This window comes from Melospiza georgiana, chromosome 6, assembly GCF_028018845.1.
Source record: "Melospiza georgiana isolate bMelGeo1 chromosome 6, bMelGeo1.pri, whole genome shotgun sequence".
In the NCBI taxonomy this organism is placed as follows: domain Eukaryota; kingdom Metazoa; phylum Chordata; class Aves; order Passeriformes; family Passerellidae; genus Melospiza; species Melospiza georgiana.
This window is the reverse complement of record NC_080435.1, coordinates 5,721,303-5,743,188: the sequence shown is the minus strand read 5'-3', so window position 1 is coordinate 5,743,188 and position 21,886 is coordinate 5,721,303. Positions and strand designations below refer to the sequence as shown.

The window sequence follows — 21,886 nt, the reverse complement described above, 5'->3', positions numbered from 1 at the left end:
TGGTCCTGTTCTTTTCCTATTTTAGATTGTTTCTTTCTTGCTGAGTTTAGTTATTAGTCATGTAATTACAGTTCACCCTTTTATGAAGAATGATGGAAAATGTACATCGGCCTTCTGCAAGTGAACTATCACTAGGTTTTTCTTTTCCTTCCAGATTTTTTTTCTTACTATCTCTTTATATCCATTGCTTTTTGCAGTTAAAGTTGTGCTTTATCCTTTATGATTTGGTTTCAGCATCTACTGCTATTCTTTCATACTAGTCCTTAGGAGTTTGACCTGGTTTCCACTTTCTGTACATTTCCTTCTTGTGTTTCAGGTCACTGAAGACTGTGCCGCTTAGCCAAGTAGGTCTCTGACTATACTTCCTATCCTCCTACTGTGTAGGACTGTTTGTGTTTGCATCCTAAACACAATTTCTTTAAGGAAGTGCCAACTCTACTGAATTCCTTCTGCTTTAGCCATGTCTCCCATGAGAACTTACCTTCCAGTTCCCAGAGTTTATTGGAGTCTTCCTGCATAGAGTTCTTTGGGTTTGAGTTGATCTTGTCTCTTGTTCTCCATCTAAAAATAATGCATATTATCACAACACAATTACTCTCAACCAAACTACCTTTGCCCTCATATTCCAGACCATCCCCTTTCTTGGTTGCTGAGCAGGCAGGCTCTTGGCAGGCTGCTCTTGAAGCACTTGGCAGTCTCTACCAGCTGCTGCAGACCCTGCGCGGGGAGTGGTTAAAGGCTGCTCCGTATACCTAGAGACAGGCACAGCACAGTGCTTTGGAAAGGGCAAAGAGATGCTCCCCTAAACATCCTCAGGGAAACACTGGCAACTTTTAGTGGGGCTTTTAATCAAAACAGAGACAAATATTAAGTGTACAAAGTCTTTCAAATGCTCTCCTGTGAAAGCATCTGTGTGGATACAGAAGCACTTTGCCCAGCCATAGAGATCAGGTAAGGAGAACACAAAATCTTTCCCCTATTTCCTTTCCATTCCTAGGCATAAATTTAAAATGACATGTTTCTCTGGACTGACATTTCTTTGTCGGAATCTTTGTTGTTTGTTTAGCATCACTCAGAGGCATGGGAAATCTCCACTGAGGCTGTCTGATTAGTGAGTAAAATTGGATTGTTAGTAGCTTTTCCTGTCACCATGATTTTGTAAGTGTAGGCAAATTTCTGCAAAAAAGAGATTTCTTTTTAGAGTTGGTTGGGGTTTTTATTTGTTTATATATTTAGAAACTGACATCAAATATTTTGAGGCATAAACTGAGACATTGTTTAGCTTTTCAAATCACACAGTGATGAAATGAATCTACAGAGGATTTTTTTGGCAGACTAATATTCATTGCTATGGCTTTCCTCAGTTAAGAAGTTGATGTTACAGGGATTCTGGTGCCTGAAATGAAATGACAATGGCTTTCATTCACTTTCTGACTTTATTAAGGGTGGTATGCATCTTGATTCTTCTAAGTTCAATACAGTTTGCATCTACATAGGTTTTTGTCAAATTTCAAACATTTCAGCAGAACTTTTATCCTCGGGCCAGATATCTGCCTGAGGATATTTTTTAATCCCTTTGAACAAAAATAATTTATTGATTTTTGTACAGGAAATCTGTGCTCTTTTTTCTTCTCTTAAATTATTCCAGCTACCTTTTCTCTAAGAAGTTCAAGTACATTGCAGATTTTGAAATAAGCATTTCAAAAATGAGGTTAAGAGTTTCCTCTTGTACATTCTTAGTGGAACCTCTTCTGCACAGGAGGATAAACAATTCATTTTAAAGAACAAGCATGAGCAAGATTTCGAGGGAGAAATTGTTGGAGATTGCTGGCAAAATAGATTCAAGGAACAAAATCAGCAGGAAAATGTGCCTTGATGACTAGTGTGAAAATTGATGTAGGAGGGAAAGAAAAGGAAAATGTATCAGTTCAGTTTGGGAGATACTAAAATAACTATAGAAGCTGCAGTGTAGAGCCTGGAACTAGCTGAGAACAGAACAGAGAGTGAGAAGCAGTAGGGCTGTGTGGGAATCTTGGAAGTAGAAGGAGAGACAGTTCTGATGAGCTGGCTCGGAAGGGTGGTTGTTGGAGGGGGGGCTGTGAGGCTGACTGAGGAGACAAAGGGAGGAGTCTGGCAGGGGGAGCCAGCAACGAGCTGGCTTGTGCATGAGGAAGGCTGAAAGCAGAACCAGGGTGAGATCTGATGGGTGTTTGGGAAGCTGGAAAACAGGATTTGCTGGGCGAGCTGCCTGGGGACGATATGAGGAAGGTTTTTGGAGGTGAGAATTTGCTGGAGATTGGGTTAAAGTTTTGCATGAGGAGTAGAAGAAGGGACTGGGAAAGATGGGGTCACACCTGAGATGGGGGCTGAGGGAAAAGCTCTGTTGCCCGTGCAAATAAGTATGTGTAGAGCAGGAGTGTGGGAGTGCTGCTGGACAGCAGAGTGCAAAGAGGTGGGGGACCAGGAGAGGAAGGGTCTGGGCAGGCCATGCTAATGCTGGGAGCAGGGAAAGCAGGGACAAGCTGTGCTGTGGACCATTTTCCTTCAGTGCCAGGAATGGCATCCCACATGACCAAGTCTCACTGTTTTGTTGCTGCTAGCAGGTAAAACTGGTGAGTTTGGGACTTGTCACTGTTGATGCTGGGTTTGCTCAGAAGATAGCAATCTGCTGCCACTATTGGTTATTCCATTAGAGTAAGTATCATAAGACTGGTCAGGAGAGCTGATTCAACCCTGAAAATGACTTCTGTGCATGTTGTTGTGATACTTCATGAATACTTTTTTTGAGTACCTTTTCAGCACTTAGTTTTTAAAGAAACAAAATACTTCACAAACTTCATATGTTTGGTTCAGAGGATGAACATGTTCTTGAGACACTCAAGGGCTGTCCAGTAGGATCCCCACTATCTGTCAGATGAAGGAAGGTGTGCAGTGAATCAGGCAAGAGTTTTTAGGAGGAGAGCTTGTATTCTTTGTCTGCTATGATAATCCCATGGGGTGTGGGGTACCCACCTTTTCAGAGACTCATTGATTGACCATTCTCCATTTTCTGGATGCTTGAGCAGAGTCTGGAAACCAGATTTGCAGATTTTTAAAGCATTTCTATCTGTAACTGAATCCACAAGACTATTTTGAACTTAGAGTGTAGTGTAACATCAAATGCTCTGAAATGTCAAGTCTTTAGTTTCAAGACTGTTCTGCCAAAAGCCAGCAGACACTTCATTTTATAGTCTCTATGATTTAAATTATCAGTTTAATCCTACTGTCTCCAAACTTCTTAATTTTTGATGCTGCATGTGTCACAGTATGCTATAAAAACATGTTTCATAGAAACAGACTTTAAACATAACATTTCTGCTGAACAGCTTGCCCTGCAACGCACAGGAGAGCAGAAGGGAAAGAAAGAATAAGCCTAAATTCATGTAGGAAGAGAGAAAAAGGTGTACACACATTTTGTCAGTAAGTGTCAGGATGTTTCAGGCAAAGAGGTTATTTCTGTAAAAGAGCAGACACCTAATCACTGGTGATAGGACTTGCACATGATTCCTCTAAGGGAGTCTTTGAAGGAGTATAAAAAAGAAAGAAATGGGGAGTAATGAGAGTAGAGGTGTGGATTCAGACAAAATTAGTTTTGGATCCTGAAAATAAAGTTCAAAATCTTGACTAAAATGACAGGAGAAGCTGGAAGAGATAGGAGCAAAAAGGAAAACCACTTAAGCAGAAAGGCTTTGTATTCACTGGAGTGTAAAGAGGGAAAGAGAGGTCATAGCTGTCATCAATTATGGTTAAGGGGTACTAGGGGTGGGGACACAGGGGTATAACAAGGTGAACAGCAAACAGGAGTTTGCCTGGGGGTGGTGTTCTAAGTAACCAGGACTTTTACAAGCAGTTTTGACTGTACTATTTGGTGTGCAGTGGCAGGGATAAATGAATCAAGCTTGCACAGGGAGGTGAAAAGCAGGAGGGGACAAAGAGGATCTAGGGCTGAGACAAGGCAGGTAGACCTGAATGGCAAGGAAAACATTGCTATTACTGACATTAACTGAGAAGAGAAACATGGGAGGGGACACTAAGACATATGCAAAGGCAGAGAGTTAGTTATACATGTGACAAAGCAGAGGGGTTGTGAGGCCCATCTGCTATGAAACAAGCTTGGTGGGAGATCATTCACTGCCACCCTGGCCAGAGTGCATTGTTCTAAACTTTTCTTCTAGGCTTTCTTTTTTCTCCTTTTTCCTTCTTTCCAAGTTTTTTAGGCTTATCCAGATTCCATAAAAGAAAGCAGCGAAGTTTGTTCTTCTGTGATTGATTTTGCAGGATTTAAATGGCAGTTGACAAGTGCATGGAATTTTGAATTAAGTGTTTAGATAAAAAGGCCCCACAGCCCATTAGCAGATGTCAGGCACCAAAAGCAGTAACAGGGCACTGGCCAGTCCCCTGGGGCTGCTCCCCCTGCCCACAGCCCAGGACCCCATGTCAGCCTCCTGAGGCCACCAGTCCCTGCCCCAGTGATGCTGCAGCAGAGCTGGCATCCAGCTTCCCAGGTTCCAGCCACGCTGGGCCCACCCACGAGCCAGCTCTTCTCACTGAACATATCTCCCAGAAAATCAAGAGTCAGTGGCCTTTCTGGCTGCAGTTCCAGGAAGGAAAAGAAATACAATTTTGATCACATACTAAGGGCTGGATTCCAGTGCAAGAATGACTGCAGTGCTTATAGTCTCATTCCTTTTTAAACATCTGTGGTAATTTATTGGAAAATTAGCATACTGCTTTCTATACTCATTTCTTTGAATTTGTTTTTCTTCTTCACTGAATTGTACTTTGTGTCTTTTTCAGTCCAGTTCTCAACCTCCCTTTTCCACAACTTAGAGCAGGCTACAGAAACTTTCTATTTCCCTTGGGCCCCAGCTGTACCACTTTTCCTTGGGTTTCTGTTTCCTGCCTCTCTCTGGGAGCTTTTCTGTCAGACTTGCTGCTGCCTTTCCCCAAGAACTCCTTTTTTTCTCTTCACTTTGGTTCTTTTCATCCCCAAACTGGCTCTTCCTTTAATTTGCTCCTTTGGACTGGTTGGTAACACTTTTAGCACACTGGCATCATAACTGGTGTTGGCATCTCTGAAAGGGAAAACTTTTAGGAGTGATTTTAGGTGAAAAATGTAATGGCTCTGTAGGTGCTTCATAAACTTAATCCAAAAGCAGGGGCAGCAGAGGAGAAAGCAGAAACTATTTCTTTGTTATCAAGGGCTAATGACAAGAGGGGCTACCAAAATGATATATCAGAAAGTAAAGCTGAGCTTTTAATACTGCATGAGAAATTATAGATAACAAAAAAGCTTGGAAGGTAAGACAAGGAGATGACATGGAATTAAGTAGAAAAGGAAAAGCTAAAAGGCAGCCATAAGAAGTGGTATAATGAGAAGAATAAGCAGATTAATGATGGCATCAAGGAAAGTCTCACTACAGTTGCTGAGACCAGAAGGAAGTCTGATGAAGTAATGGAGGGCTGAGGTGACCACAGAACAAGAGTTTTAGATTGTGCTTGTAATGGAAATCGTTGCTTCATGCCCACCTCAGTGCTGTGTTGGTCTGTAGGACACCCTTGTCAGCCTTTTCCTCAGGAGCTCCCAGCCTGGCCCAAATGGTGTCTCCCCACTGAGCTTCTACCCATTCTCACCTGACACCCTTCAACCCTTGCTGCAAATGAGATGATGTCAAATACTGTCTCTTATTGGCAAAATGACCCAGATCAGACAATTTTTCTAGCCCTTGGCTGTCTGTAACTTGTGTGAGTTTCCTAACCCATGACTGATTTTCCACTTCTTGGACAGGCCAGCCTGGCTGCAAAAGCTCCACTTTCTGGGGTCCTTCTCCCTGCTGTCCACCCATCACAAACTGTACAGAAGCAAGGGTGCTGCAGATCTGGTCAAACAAGGGTCTTGTTCTTGCAATTCACTCTGATAGAACAGCATATGCAGAACTGCACCCAGAGCTTGGTTTTCCTGTTCAGGCTGTTCTTGGGGGCTTTCTACCCTTCATCCCCTCCTCACCTTCTATGTACCCATGTACATATCAGTATGTATGTATTTGCAGATGTCTTTTTGAAGGGATTAACAGGGCTTAAGTACAGAATGGGGTTCAGCAACTGAAAATGTTATCTGTTTTCAGAGATTTTTCCCTACCTTCCACTGAGCTGCTGTACTGGTACTTTCTTTTTCTTCTGGCTTCAAATGTATCAGGAACACAAATAAGTATTGTTGTAATTTCATTCTTTTAGTCTGGAAAGTTCCACTTATCAAATGGGTGCAGAGGATTTCTCCACATGCTCAGCTTTGACCAAGGTATGTCTGTGAAAAACTAGCTTGAGACACACCTTTGTACGTTTATTATCAGAATACTTTAAATCATTATGAGCTTGCTTAGTTAGTTTACTTGGAGCAAATAATATGCCAGTGTAACTGATATTAATGTGTTTTGGAACTATTCATGTGTGTGTATATATATGTACACATGCGTGTGTACATGTGTTTCTGTACTTGGGTAATAGGTGCCACACAAAAAGACTTAACATTATTCAACATTTCCAGCTATAGTACTTCTTATTGTTTATGAAAATATAAAAATATTTTAGAGGGTTTTTTTTTCCTAAATTTCTTTGAATACTGAAGATTTTGCAATTGCAATGGTTCAGAAGCTCCAGGAGAAGGATTAGGGAATGCTGTATTAGGAATTATTTTTTCAGCAGTTCAAGGACAGAGCAGTGTACAAGTGCTACCTATGCAAGGCAATGTAACCTATTCCTTTGGTGCCTGTTCTGGAAATAAATCTGCATGGCAGGGGGAAGAACTTCAGTCTGAGTGTGGATGTGTTGGGTCATGTATTCAACTCAGTGTGACTATTATTAAAACATGTTTGACTAAGTATTTCCCAATTGAAAGAATACTAGAGATTTTTTATCAAACCTTAGTTTGATCAGGGGGAAAGGAACTCATTATAAATCCAAAGCTGGTGGTTGGACAAGCGTGGCTGGTTGTGGTGTAGCTTACACAGGCTCAGTTAAAGTACAGACAACTAACAGACATAGAGAGGAAGGCTGCAGAAGGTCTAGTATCATAAAATGTAAAGCAAGAATGAGACAAATGAACCAATAAAAAGCAATTTAACAGAAAAAAAATATTCCAATCATGTCATCATATGACAATTTTTGACACCCCTGGAAAAGTGCAATACAGAGATGGAGAGCAGTCTCAGAGATGCAGTGAGTCTCACCTGCCATGCACGGGATGTGCAAGTAGGTTGCCAGCCACCTCCACACCCAGTGTACCATGTAGAAAAGGGAGATGTTGAGAGTAATGAAAAGCATAAAATTGTCAGAAGTTTCTTGAAGTAAACAGGATGGGAAGAACATTTTATGGTCAGCAAACTTGACAACAAAGATATGAACAACAGGATACAATGTTTTTAGCTTCGTTACTTGCAGTGTGTTTATCAGGAAGAAAAGAATCTTTGAAATGGAATTATAGAGGGCCTTGGTGGAATTACCAGCAGTGCAAAGAAGGGTTGAATTCAGTAAATATTTTTAATTTTATGAGGACTTCAAGCCTTTTTGCCATTTTGTATGCACATGAGATGATTGGAATTGCTTTCTCCAGTAATCTATTCCCCATTTGTTACCACTCTTTGCTTGAACAATTGCTCTGGCTGTTCTCATATAGAAACTTTGGATTATGTTACAGGAAACAGATGTCACCAGACTGACTTACTGTTTTTGCTTGGCTTTGGTTGATTTAGGCAATAGCACTGATGTGGTGGATTTAGAAGTGTATAAAGCATTTGAAATGACAGCATGTTCTGGCTTAGGAGCTAGAAAGACATCAAGACAGCTGGATACACACGGAAGAAATTAAACACTAATTAACTGACAGGCCTCAAAAAATCTCCTGGTAGCAATCCTTCTGAAAGATTCCTGCAAGAAGGAATTCTGTGGAGATAATTCTTGCTCCCTGGCCTGGCTTACTCTTTAGTAATGACCAAAAACGAGTCCAAAAATTATTTTTGATGTAATTTGCAGAATCCAGTAAGACATGCAGATATTAAAAATATCAAGTCATAGCTCTGTATAGTTGATTTATAACTATGTGATCTGAAGAACAAGGAAAAAACCACAGTGCAGTGTAAGGCTCTTATCTGGAAGATTTTATGGTTAATTAATTTTAAAAAATAAAAAAAAAATCCAACTCCCTCTCTGGTTCCCTCCACTATGTACAACAAGAACAGTGCAGATTAATGCCTTATATTTAATTTTTAGGTTCTTCTTTTCTGGAAATATGCAAGATTCAAAAAGATATTTAGATCCCTGTCTCCCTGTCTCCTCTTTTGTTACTTTTCAGTAGAAGAGGTTTCTGCTTTTTTTGTTTCATAAGTCTTATGATGCTGTCTTTCCTTCTTGCCTGGGAGAGCCCGTACTGCTGCCCTTTAGTTACAGCAGAAATAGTCTATTCAGTATGAACCTGTTGTGTTAATAGACTAGCCATTCCTTTACTGATGAATGCCTTGGAGTTACCTAAAATCACACTTAATTCAAGGTAGGATGAGGGAAAATGCAAAGAGAAGTATTAACTCATTACATCTTAAACAGCAAGCACAATTACATAGGAAAGCCATAAAAAAATATAAGGAAAAGTTCATCTGATTTACTGACACTGACACCTATCGGCAAAGGTGCTTTCCATTTTGGATTTTTTTCCTCCTTTTCAATTTCCAGGTCACTTGTCCCTCTTTGGCAAAATGGCTCTCAGAATTTTCTTTCCTCCTCTTCTTCAGGTTTCCCTTAGGTGATTTTCATCAGTGGAAACTTTGCATTACACACAACTCCATACTGGGGTCCCACATCTGAAAACATCTTCTGAAGAAGGCTTTGGACTTCACCTTAAGGTAGCTTCATGTCATGTTGACCTCCCTACTTGAGGGCAATGTTAACTCTTACTGCCAGTCTGCTCTGTGAAGTTTTCTAAGGAGTCCAGAAAGATTTTGCCTGTCAGCTTGGAGCTTGTTCTATCCCTTCTTATGGTCTGATTGTTCTCATGAATTTAATTAAAGATTCTTTTGTTTCCACAATTATGTATAAGTCTTTGAAGAGGAGTTGTCTACTGTGTGTAGCTAGCTCCTAAACAGCTTCTTTCCCCCAAGGAAACAAGTCTCTTCTATTTCCCTGTGGTGAGTCATTGACATGTTTCCATATGAAATATGTCTTATAGCAGACCTTATAGTCTCTAGTGGTGGTGTAAATATTATTAAATATGCATGATACAAGTATCATAATAGGGTAAAATTAATCTAGTTCATTTTCTGATTCCTGAGACAGGTATGATAACATTTCTTTTCTGAAGTGACAGCATTTAAAGTGAATGAAGCCCAACATCTTTCTCCTAGGCATACTCTAACATGGAGTCCTTGTACAGAATTGTTTAGACTCATATAGATTTTAATTGCTATACAGTGTAAAGTTGTGTCTTCAAACTGCTTCTGAAAGAGAAGAAAAGGGAACACTCAGTCTTGGCCCTTATGAGATCAATGAACAACCTGACTGACTTTAGCTGGCCTTGAAAATGGCCTCTGGTGCATTAGGACTCAAGGATCACATTGTGAAATGAGAATTGATGTACAGTGAAGGAAAGGTTAAAGGCAATCTTCCCATGACCTTTCCTGTAGCCCTTACAATGATCTTATAAAGCCAAGAAAATGAAAAAAAAAAAAAAGGCTAAATGCTGCTGCATTTAAGAGTGCTGCATTAATTACTATTACTAATACTGAATTACTATTGTAATATTTTATTGTAAATATGAGTAAATTTTTAATACAGAGATAGTGAACAGTGTCCCTCTCCATTCTCCATACCTACTCTGAGAGAGATTTAATTGTCAGTAATGCTGCTAACTCTATGAGTCTGCAGATATTCTGGTAAAAGTGTGTGATATCAAAATCCCATATCAGCCGTGAAAGGAGGAACCCTTGGCTCAATTACAGTTTCAGCAGTGTAACTGGTACTGCCTCCACTGCTGTCTCAGAACACACCAGAAACCAGAAGAGCTCCTATTGTATCTTGCAAAAACAAAACAAAATAAGAAAAGTTGGGAAAAAAAAAAGAAATTATGTCCTAAAGGAATCTAGACAATGATGTGTTTAGTGCCAGCAGGTTCAGGGTGAAAACTTGAGAAATAGGAAAGGAAGACAGTGCTGTTTGGCTTTTTTGATTGTGCAGACTTTATGGAACAGAAAGAGAATGTTATGTTTGCCAGTAGTTATTGTTTTGCACCTAATTTTGCAAATTCCAATAAAAGCATGCTGATGAAGAGCTCTCTACTGGGGGAAACAGAGTAAGATTGCACAGAGGATTTAGATAGGTCTCTCTTCATGAAGCGCCAGGAGAAAATGAGTGAGCACAAGAGAGAATATATGTTGTGTTGGACTGCCTTCTTTCCTTCTGTCTGGGAACATGGAACAGCTCCTTTTCTGTTGTTTACTACTTTCTGCATTTCCCATCATACTGAGCCATTTTGGGCCTCTTCTGCTGCAGCAGCAATGGCAACAAACATATATACCCTGCAGGGTCTTTGGACAGGGAAAAGGGAGAATTCCAATTAGTGGTGCGGATTCTCTGCAGGAATAGGGAAGAGTTTCTCCTGCCATGATTTATTTGTCCAAAGTACAAAGCTTCAGGGCAATAAATGGAAATAAATTCATCCTGAATGTGTCCTGGTCTTTGCGGATACACCTGTTACAATTTATAGAGATCTTTGTGTTCTCAGATTCCTAAGATTATAAAAAAATACAACTTTGTAATTCTAAATGATGTTATTGTTCCCCAACAGCTTTAAAAGACAAGGGAGGAGTGTTTGCTCATAAGCAGTTCATTGTTCTGAAAAAAGGAGGAATTTTGAAAGACTTCAAAATGGACATATTATTTATCTATTTGGTTTAACAATATAATTGTGATGAGTCTTTTCCATAAGAGAATTTTTTCTTATTAGCAAAATCTATTTTTATAGGGTTTGAAAAGTCTTTTTGCTGCCCTAAATTTTGTAGGAGATATACATGTTATCTTTGTTATATCAGTCATACAAAATCTAACCTGAATTATCTTTTCTTGTTGACAGAAAGACAGATTTCCACTTTAGACACCACATCATTTTCCTTCCTGTGAGAATAACATGAACCAGAAGGTGTTAGTTTTCCTTCTCCCAAATTTTGTATTTGGAATATTTCTTTTTGGGTTTTTCTGTAGGAGACAAAAAAACCTAACAGGTGAGTAAAGAAATTACCAAAATAATTTAACGTTTTATAGAAAGAGAGACACCATTTCCAAATGTGTTAGAAAGTAACTATAGAGCCCAAGATATAAACAATACTGTGAAAATATTCAAGGCCTAGTCACTTGTCACTATGGAAGTTATCTCAGAAATATATGAGAGGAGAGCACTACAAAAGCATGATATTGGAACACCAAACTTGCTTAGACTAGTACTGCTGACATATTGAAAGTTTTCATTTTCATAAGTGTTTCACTAGGGAGGATAGTTTATTGCATGTTTGCCATGGTCTAGTCCAGTTACAGTAAAAAAAAATAAATTTTAGCATCTTCATTAGATTTTGTATGCAGTGTGATAGAGTGCTATGATTATCACAGATAAAGAGATTTATACAAGCCTATTTCACTGAAATGGTTTCAATTCTTCCTCGGTTACAGATGCTTTTTCCAATCCTACTGAAAATTGGCTGGCAATTCAAAACGGTCGGAAAAACACACTGGCTTCTGTCTGCCTGAGGAATAACCTCAATAAACCAAGAAGCAAATTGGATTCTCATGTTGCAAACCAGCTCTTTGTGGAGCACAAACACAAATTTATCTACTGTGAGGTGCCTAAGGTAGGCTGCTCCAACTGGAAGAGAATTATTTTTCTTCTTCAATCAGACTTGAATGCAGAAGCTTCTGAAATTGAGCATGACAACATCCACCATACCCGACTAATCAAAAGGCTGGTGTCCTACCCTCCTGCCTTACAAAAGGAATTTCTAAGCAATTACACCAAAGTGATGTTCACCAGACATCCCCTGGAACGGCTGGTTTCAGCTTACAGAGACAAACTCCTGCACTCTGAACCATTCTACAGTACCACTATAGCTAATGAGATCAGGGCAATGTTCAGGAAAAATAAAAATTCTCCTGAAAAAGTGAGTTTCCAGGAATTTGTCAACTTCATTATAGCAAAACCACCACATACTCTTGACATTCACTGGAAACCAATGTTTCTGCTCTGTGACCCTTGCAACATTCGCTATGATATTGTGGGTAAGTATGAAACTCTTGGCTTGGACTCTGAGCATGTTCTGAAGGTCATTGGTGCACCAGAGAGCCTGCAATACCCCAGCTTGAAGAGATACAGCTCAGAGAAACGAACTGGTGGTGATATCACCTTAGAATACCTCAGACAACTGACCTCAGAACAGATTGAGAAGATAAAAAAATTGTATGAAATGGATTTTTATTTGTTCAACTATACTACGAATTACGAGGATTATTTTTCCCTGAATGACTAATGTAGGCTAAACAAAGAGAAGTTTCCTTTGTACAAAATGGGCAGAACTTGTCCTCACCAGTGCTTGATTGATGGGTTGGTGACTGCTGCTGAGATTATCCTGGAGTTTGTATATATGGTTTATCATTGTAAGCACTCTTATATAAAATCCCTGCCATGATCTCTTGTTCCATGCAGACCTTTACCTATTAAAATGACTGTCTTCCTATTGATCTTTAACAGCATATGTTGGTTTCATGAAAAGTGTTCATAAGTGATAGATTTTGGTCCATTGGTAAAAGACACAGGAAGGATGAAGAATGTTGCATTTCACAATTGATATTTTAGAACACCATTTTTACTTGTTTTTTTTAATTAGAAAATTTGCATAAGAAGCAATAAATAATCTGCTTGAGAGTTAAATCACTTTGCAAGAGCCTCGATCATAAATGTTGTAGGAAAGGAGCAAATAACTTCAGATGCTTGAAGCTGCATTACACAGAACCGAATGCCAGGATATCTTCCTATCTAGCAGTGCTCTGATCACACCCATCAGCCTCATCCCTCAAGCAGCACAGTTGTCAGCATTATAGCTCTTAAAAATCTTCTGATGAGCAGATCTGGCATTCATGGTGACCTTACAAACTCTTTTCACCAGTTTTGTAATCATTTTAGCAGAAGGTCTGAAAAACGCATTGGAGTTTTTTTAGAGAAGTAGTTAGAGATAACTTCAAAACTGTTCAGCTGGGGTGGTGCATGATCTAAAATCTCAGTGGAAAAGTGATTATTATTTATTCTCCAAAAGCACTTAACACCCAGTCAATGGACAGGCCAGTCAGTGCAGTGGGGACAATGTTTGGGCTTTCCCATTTGTACTGCTGGAATCCACAAGCCCCTGGGACTTACCTGAGCATGGCACTTGGGAGGAGCTGGGTAACCTTAGATAATATATTTGTTCTACTTGTTGCTTTCTCACATTGCAGGAGAATGACTACAAATAAATTGTGGAGTTATGGTGAGGGGAACAAGGAAACGTGAGAGAAGCAACTCAAACCATTACCCTCTTTTTATATTCCTTCTTGTATAGGTGACTTTGGTTTGAGATCACTTTGGGGCCTATAACTGCTATTTTATTAAACAAGAAATTTTCCCCCTTTAAAAAAATCATATGTCAAGTTCAATTATTAATTTGTGACCATATTAATTGTAACAAATTTTAGCGACTAATCATGGCTATTGGCACCACCTCTAGGGGATGTCAGTCTCTCAGCAGCTAACTTGAAAATCTCTCAAATGCACTTAGTTCCTTTCAGCTAAATCTGCAGGTGCTTAAAGGCTGGCAGACTGGTCTTGGACCCAAAGCTGGCTCTCAGCTTCTCATTACACAGAAAAGGACAGATACAAAATAAGTTAACCACAGAGTAGTTACCAATCTACCAATGTACAGCCTTTGCTGCCAGGAGCATGGGCAAGGGAGAGGGAAAAGGAGACTGTGAAAAATTGACAAAATGGGGTTTAACGTATGAGGGTTTGGAGGAGCCCTGCCAGTGCAGGAAGTGAGTTGCAGGAATTATCTGCTCCAGTGGGAAGGTGCAGCGACACACAACATCAGCTGGAGACAGTGATCAGGCCACAGCGGCAGGAGAGGCCCAGGAGGAAATGCTTTCTATCCCCCTTGCCAGCAGATTGTACACAAGCCAGGATTAGCATTCTGTACATCTGGCAGGTCTTGCCTGGCTGACTGTTTCCTAAATGGGGCACCTTTGGCACAGGGAGAGATTCAAAGTGAGAAGACCAAGCAAGAACAGCAAAACAAGTTGGAAAAAAAAAAGTTATGATTTTATGCAGAATGATTCATATTTCTGGATCTTACCCTCACCATCACCATATCTGGTGTCCCCATAAACCTGCCATTCTCTGATATCGGATTGTTCATGCTGCCCTGGCAACTCTGTAGCTCATGTAGGTTTTTATTTTTCTTCACTTGTTAGTCTTGTTTAGTCAGAGGAAGCTGGAAATTACTCCCATCAAAGTTAAGGCTGTGCAGAGGGATGCAGTCTCTCTTTCCTGAAACAGAGCTACATGCTTCAGATCATGCAGAAGTGGAGGGGAATAAGATTTGCTTCATAACCCACTTCTACATGAGAGATCTCTCCAGAGCTATATCTGAAGCTGTAAGAATATCTAAAAATTCATCAGTACTCTGGCCCCCTCATCCAGCCTAGGAAAGCTCTGAAGAAATGATACTGACAGAGTTTTATAGATGTCTTTGCTATCAGCACTCAGTGTTAACACCCCCTCCAGTTTCTTGCTGTTAGATGTGAGTGGCTTTCTATTCTTATTTCCTCTTTCACAGGTTCACATATTGTTCCTACAGTGGTTGCAGAAAAATGATGGCTAATTCATTCATCAAAAGCATTAGTCAGTAGCAGAAGGGTATCTATTAAAGCAGAAAAATCTCTGTAACTATTCACAGCAGGCTTTGAGTTTTGCCATTTGCCTACAGTGAACTGTAAGTAGCACATTGCCTCAGCTCGCTGGCTGCTGCAATGCTGTTTAGCTGATGTGGATCTGAACAAAAAAAAAGCAGCAGAGGACATATGTACGTGTATGTGTCCATATAACAGGGTGTGCTGTCTTTCCTACAAGTGCACTGTCCAGAATAAGGCTCTAAGCTGAGCTAGGATCCCTCCTGACTTTTGCTCAGAGAATAGCCCTCAGTGGAGCTTCTTTCCTTTGCTAACCCTTGGTGGTGTGTTCCTGGGAGGAAAATGGATTCTTGCAGTTGGGAGCAAAGGTGGAGGCAGTGTGGTGAGGCTCTGGCCCTGGGGAGGATTTGAATGGGGAGGGAGTGCCATAATTCATCTTTTGATTTATTGTTATATGCCTGCAATATAATCATTGCAATGTTCATTTCTGATTACCTTAATAAACTGTAGAGAGTTAACACATTAATCTATTTGTTCATCCTTCTCAATAACATCTGTTTGAAAAACAAACTTACCTCAAAATTGTTCTATCAAATCAAAACAAAGGCTGCACACTATTAGGCAACAATCAATACAAAGCTGCTTGCCTCTGTTTTGCTACATTATTATGTCTGACTCTCAGAAATTTTAAAGACTTGAAAGAATTAGCAAATACTAATGTATGCTCCAGTTTGGAGAAAAAATGCAAATAAGTAGAACAAAAGAAAGAGAATGAAAAAAATCTTGCAAAGTCAAGCTAGCATCTTTCCCACAAATCTATCAGCAGTGAGAAAATAAGAGACTCATAAAAATCCTCACATATGCTTTCAGGATAGGTGTCCACAAACCTGACATCCCACTTTCTTCATGGAAGTATAACAGATCTAACAGATGATCCGTGTCTGTCAGCAATGGAGACCATGTCACCAGGTGTTCCTTGAAGAAGATGTTTCCTCCACTTTAAAAACAATTATTCTGCCTGCAAGCAGTCCTAATTTTTCACACAGTTTTGAGCCTGAGTCTTAACAGGTAAACTGGGATTAGTGGCTTCTTGCTCAGAGAACTTCAAAGAGCAGGACAGCTGTGGACAAAATAAAACGTGTGAGCGGTGAAACTTCAAATGTCTGGTGTTCCACAGAAGTGTCTTTGACTAATGGGAAGCAGAGGAAACAGCACCCATGCAAGTCATTGCACATCAGATAAACTGCAGAACTCACTGCTCACAGCTAAAGGTGATTCCATTTCTGTGTTTAGAGTGTTAATAAGTCAAAAGCTTTTAGCTTGATGATAGCCAGGGGTTTTTGGCTTGTCTGTCATACAAGTAGAAAAAGAAAATGAAACAGGAAAATAAAAAGGCACCAACACTCCATGACCCTACCTTTGGCCTGAGATGATTTCTCTCTGTCACAGCAGTTCTTACCTCCCTTCCTTCCAGAATTATAATTTAGGACATGCTTTAGTATAAAACAAAAAGTAATTGAATTGGGTGACATGCATAAATCAATGTAAACTAAATAAAATCAAAACAGACAGAGAATTTACCTGATAGAAATGCCCAAAATTTCAGGAACTTCCTCTTGCAAGTTCTGAACAGGTATCAAATGTACATAGGGGGGTAGTTGCAATGATGCTTCTAGAAAGAACTATTTTTATAGAAAAAGCTCAAGTAATCATAGATCTCAGTCAGTATACTGAGGCTGATATTCCAAATGAATCAGCAGAGCAAAAATGAGTGATGCATAACAGCATCAGGTCTATGAAAAGGAAATGGCTCCACACTATTTCAGCACTACCCGTGTACACCTCACCTTTTCTCACCACTAGAAAAACACTTCTTTTACATCTTCAGGACCCTGATTATGGCTTCTTTTGGAGATGTACCAAAGCTTAGCAAGATGAAAAGGTTTTCTCAAAAAGTCCCATTCCCCATAACCCTGCAAAGCCATTGTTAACAAGTTTATGCAGCATTTGTGGAGTGCAACAATCCAGCCACAAGTGGGGCTCAGAGCAGAACTTAGCATGAGTTCTGCTCAACTCTACCCAATCCAGGTAGGCATACTCCAGTTTCTATTCTGTAGCAGAACTAGGGGGAAAGGTCTTTATGTACAAATCTATGACTATATCCTGACTCTTACCTCACTTGATTGTGTTATCCTCTATTTTTTCCCAGATCTCTTCTTCAGCATTCTCCTGAGCTGCATGTATGGACTCCTGCTGAGTTCCCACAGCTGGGAGCCTCCAAACAGGTGCTACAAATGCTAATGTACTCAGGCACAGGTTGTTGTCAGGTGAATTTGCATTATTACAACTATTTTCAGAAGGCTTTTTATGTCAGAAAGTTCTTTAAGCACCTGCTCTACCAGTGAGATATTAGCTACTGCAAGCTGAGATGTAAATATAAAGTGAAGGATGTTTTGAAGGCATTCCACCCCCTTAAAAATAAGCTCGTATTCAGATAGGTTTAGTGGTTAAGGAAGAAAGCTCTTTTGGGGATTTACATCAGGTTTCAGAGGCCTCTGTTAATCATAGAACAAAAGTTCCAGGAAACTTTCTCTAACCAGGGGCCATAATTCTCTGCAGGGTTAAGTTTTGTTTACCCTCAGAGATCTGTTAAGATTGGTCCTTAGGGATGTCTGCATGGCAAAAGAGCCCCTTGAGGTTTTAGCCTGAAATAAGCATGGAAAAGTAGAGTGACAAATTTAAGAGAGAATCCACCTGACATTAAACAATTGATTTTAGGTCCAGTCTATCTCAGAAAGGCAGCACAGGCAAGAAACAAACACAGGGAAAAGCAAACAAATTAATATAAGCAGATTATTGTCCTAATGATAACTTCTGGCTAGGAACTTTAACTCAGGACCCTGCCCACAGTGCCTGCTGCTGCCTGCAACTGGCCAACAAAGACAAACCACCACAATAGTTTATTCCTTTTGTCAAACAGCTTAGCAAGCCAATATTTCAGGCATTGTATGCTGGCAACGTTTCATTTCTGTTCATCTGTGCTGCTTTCCTTTTAATTCTCTACAGCTCAGGTGTTTTCCAGCTCTCCTGGAGTACCCAAAGCTGGATGCAAACCCGTGACTTTACAGATGCCACATAGATTGAATGTATGAACCCAGGTACATCACATATTATTAAGTTCCCATTTATACTCTCAGTTCAGTGTTAATTCAATGCCAACCCTCGTAGGAACAAATCACTTCTTGTGATTTAAAAATTGAACCACGATACCCCATGGAAAACATCCCAGGACTTGAGATTCTAATTTCTATCTATATTCTAATCCAAGCTCTTGAACCTGGACTGTTCGAACTCTCCAGCCTCATAAGGCCAGACTTTTGGACGTTGGGGTTTATTTCCGTTTCGTTGTTTCGTTTTTTTCCCTGTTGACAGCTAGGATCCTTGGAATTTAGGCACTGAAACCCAGGCCCGAAGTCTCTGGAGCAAGCGCCCAATATCATCCGCGTCCTTACGGGGCCATCTGGTGGCGCCGGGGGCTCGGCAAGGGAGGCGCTCCCGGGCAGAGCTCCTTGATGGATGCTGTGTTTCAATGCTACTGCTTTTTTTCCCTGAAGCCTTCTATGTCAAGGCTCTCATGCCTGTTCTTTCTCTCCCTCTTCTCTCCCCTTCTCCCTCTGATTATCTTCCTCTTTCCTTGGACAAGAATTCCGTTTCAACTTGACCACTAGTCAAGCTTTCTTGTCTCAGTAGTTTTTTCACAGGTTCACCACAAGCTTTCCTACCTAACTTGCCCGCTGGTGAGGACTGACCAGCTGCTGACACTGGAAGTTACACTCTGCTGTCCCAGCAAGAACTTCTTATCTTATTCTATGGTGAAAGCCTACCTTTGTAAAAATTTGTAAAAATTCTGGCCTGTAACTGGGCAGGAAAATACGGCATTATGGATTTCATTTATAACTAAGCTCTAACTGAACTTTATGGTTCCATTATATATAAAATTATTCATGATGACAGTTAATATTCACTTAATTATATTTGGAAAGGCATTTGCTTTTGTGTGCTGTGATTCAAATCCGTAATTTTTTCACGAAGACATTTGTCCATTCAGTCTCTCTGAATACCTCTTTATTAATTTTATCCTCATTTGACAACCTGAAAAACAGGTATGTATATAGATAGATGAATATGTAACCTGTCATTATGCATTTTCTGTATAAAGTGCAACTTAATACCTCCATTATTAATTTCAGCCAAAGTTCTGCTGAACATGATGAAAGCTGAAATAACATTCTTTTCCAGGAATCCATATACATTTGTATCAAAGTGAAAGTGTTTTCATGACAATTACAGACAGCTGCCTATGAGAGAAATGCAATTTCTAGAATGAAAATGAAATCCAGCAAACTGCAATCAATGTCCCTGTATCATCTCAGCCCAATCTTTCACTTTCTGAAGGTGCTTATACTCTCAGAGGCAAATTTTTTAAGCTCTTTGGCAAAAACCTTGATAACATTATAAGAAAAATAGGATTAATTATTACTACAAGTGATATACAGAAAAAAACCCACTACAAAAATATTTGCTAGCAGTTAGTAAATATGATAACTAACTAATAGCCACACTTAGCAGCTTCGTAAAGGAAAACCCAAAAGTTGTTTCTTCAGCCTGATAATAACCCCATTAGGGAAGCATTTTTGCAGAGGATGTGTGTTTCTCTTTGCTTCCTGTCTAGTCATCGGGCAGCCTTGCAAAATTGCACTTACCTGAGGCAATGATACATTGGATGCATGAATAGAACACCTCTGACAATTCTTCTTCATTTTGCTGCTTTTTTTCCCTTAATGTTAAATGCTACGTTAATATCTTTTATGCCAGAAAAAGCGTGGAATATTTTTCCCCTGGTACTTTTGCAGGGCTACTTTGTTTTTCACTGTTGACAAATTGTGCTACTTGTCCCATGGAAAGGACAAAACAGTCGAAAACACCTAGAGTTCAGGAGGCTGGAGGAATGCTTGGTTGCTGTGCCACTTACTCTTTCTGAGGAATTTGAAGAATTTGGTGAAATATTGGTTACCCCTGACTCATGGTTATGCAGCTCCTTACAAGGAAGAATGGTTGGTTTATTTGTCTTGTTTTCAGTGTCTTTTTTTCTAGCAATCTGCTCACATGGAAAGAGAAACAGATGGGAATCCAATCTAATGATCTACAATCCCAGTTTAGTTACTGAAGAGAACTCTGTGTGCTCTTAGCAATGGTGGAAGCAGCAGAGACAAAGACACCTCCTGGCCAGCTCCCCGCAGTTTATATATGGGCTGTGATGTTCTGTGGGATGGAGTGTCCCTTTGGCCGGTTCAGGTCAGCTGTCCTGGCTTTGTTCCCCCTGCCCAGCTCTTTGTGCACCTCCTCACTGGAGAGCCTGGACACTGAGACACCCTTGGCTTAGGGTGAGCACAGCCAAAACAACAGAGGGCTGTCAGCATTGTTCTCATACTGAATCCAAAACTCAGCACTCTACCGGTTACTAGGAAGAAAACGAACTCTATTCCAGCCCAAACCAGGACACCATTTAAGAACCTTATCAGACATTTTGTAAAGCAACAGTAGTGTTGTGGATTTCAAAATGATGACAAAATATGGGTTCTCTGTTTTGAAGACAGAACTAGAGCCATAACTGAGTGCAAACATTAGGTTTTGTGCCGGTGTGAACCCTGCTGTGGCACCAATGGCCCTGCCGTGTCCCAGGCACAGCGCCTGGCACGCCCGGAGCTGTCCGCGGTGCTGAACGGGCCCGGCGCGGCCCCTGCGCACCCGCCAATGCCTGTACCCCCCTCTCCTCTGCTTTTGGGGAGTTTCATAGACCACTCATTTCCCTGACACCTTGATGATCGACTGGAGGAAGTCGTTATGGAATGCACTCCTTTGCAACACTCTCCGCCTGAAAAAATTCCAATACCTGTAGTGAAAAACTCCTTGAAGACAGTGACAACATGGACATACTTATATTAGTGCAAAATTGGTTTCTATGACCTCAAGTGAAGAAAGTACTTCTCCCAGGCAAATAAACATAAAGCACACAATATTTGATTTTGTGAAACATAAATGTCAAAAACCCCAGAGAAAAATTTTTCTTGGTATTTTTTTTAAATTATTTTACTTTTTATTCTCTCTCGCACTACTGTTTTTACTCTATATTTGAGTTGATTCCAGAGACAAACTATCAAATCTTGCGAATAAAAATCTCTGTCAAGTTCTATGTCATACTGTGGTCTAGTCCACAAAGCTGGGCAAATGTGTGTGCCAAGAAATGCTGGGAATACAGAGGAAAAAATGGTCTTTGTAAGAGACATATTTGCACTAATTTGAAGTTATGGTCATGTCACAGAGCACCTTTATTCCTAAAAAACCCTCTACAAACCATTTGGAGTTCTTTTGCACAAGCCAGACCCTTACATTAAAACAAAGCTGTTTGCTTGTTGCTTAGTAGTTACTCCTGCTGAGATTTTTTTTCTTAAATATACACTCATGTGGCATCATTCATCTCACTAGGGTGTGTCTATGACCTTTCAGGATACGTTCAATTCTTAATGCAGCACTGTCAAATGAACTGGCAAAGCAAACTGTGGACAAAGAAACGTTGGTGTGTACTTAGCTCCCCTACCTCCAGCATCCAGGCAGTCAATTGCCCAGTAAGAAGTTTAATGAGTTTTCCAGAGATATCCCTCATGCAAAGGGAAATAAAAGCCCGTGACTGTTGAGATATAATTTTTGGCCACATTTGAGTAGTAACACCATTAAAAAGACTTTCAATTCAGCTGCTATGCCAGATTGCTGTAAAAAATAATAGTAGTCTTGGTTTCTGTGGAAAACATTATATTTAGCTTAAATC

The 21,886-nt window shown here is 40.1% G+C and overlaps 1 protein-coding gene across 4 annotated transcripts; it reads left to right on the top strand.

The window, feature by feature from the left end:
* The first annotated feature begins 768 nt into the window (after window positions 1-768).
* Window positions 769-15,526, top strand: LOC131085048 (carbohydrate sulfotransferase 9-like). Of its 4 annotated transcripts, none has more exons than XM_058026844.1 (5): window positions 769-951; window positions 6,274-6,337; window positions 8,820-8,930; window positions 11,153-11,300; window positions 11,743-15,526. In XM_058026844.1, the coding sequence occupies exons 4-5, from the start codon at window positions 11,207-11,209 to the stop codon at window positions 12,591-12,593; spliced, it is 945 nt and encodes a 314-aa protein (XP_057882827.1). In that variant the 5' UTR covers window positions 769-951; window positions 6,274-6,337; window positions 8,820-8,930; window positions 11,153-11,206; the 3' UTR covers window positions 12,594-15,526. The 4 variants fall into 4 exon arrangements, with proteins under 4 accessions (XP_057882827.1, XP_057882828.1, XP_057882825.1 ...); XM_058026842.1 differs by lacking the exon at window positions 769-951 and adding an exon at window positions 2,140-2,278; XM_058026845.1 differs by lacking the exon at window positions 6,274-6,337.
* The last annotated feature ends 6,360 nt before the right edge of the window (window positions 15,527-21,886 follow it).

Excerpts from the sequence above, each read along its gene's own strand:
- LOC131085048 (XM_058026845.1), top strand. The coding sequence starts at position 11,207 with ATGAACCAGAAGGTGTTAGTTTTCCTTCTCCCAAATTTTGTATTTGGA. Across the intron at positions 11,301-11,742 it reads GAGACAAAAAAACCTAACAG|ATGCTTTTTCCAATCCTACT; the intron begins GTGAGTAAAGAA and ends CCTCGGTTACAG.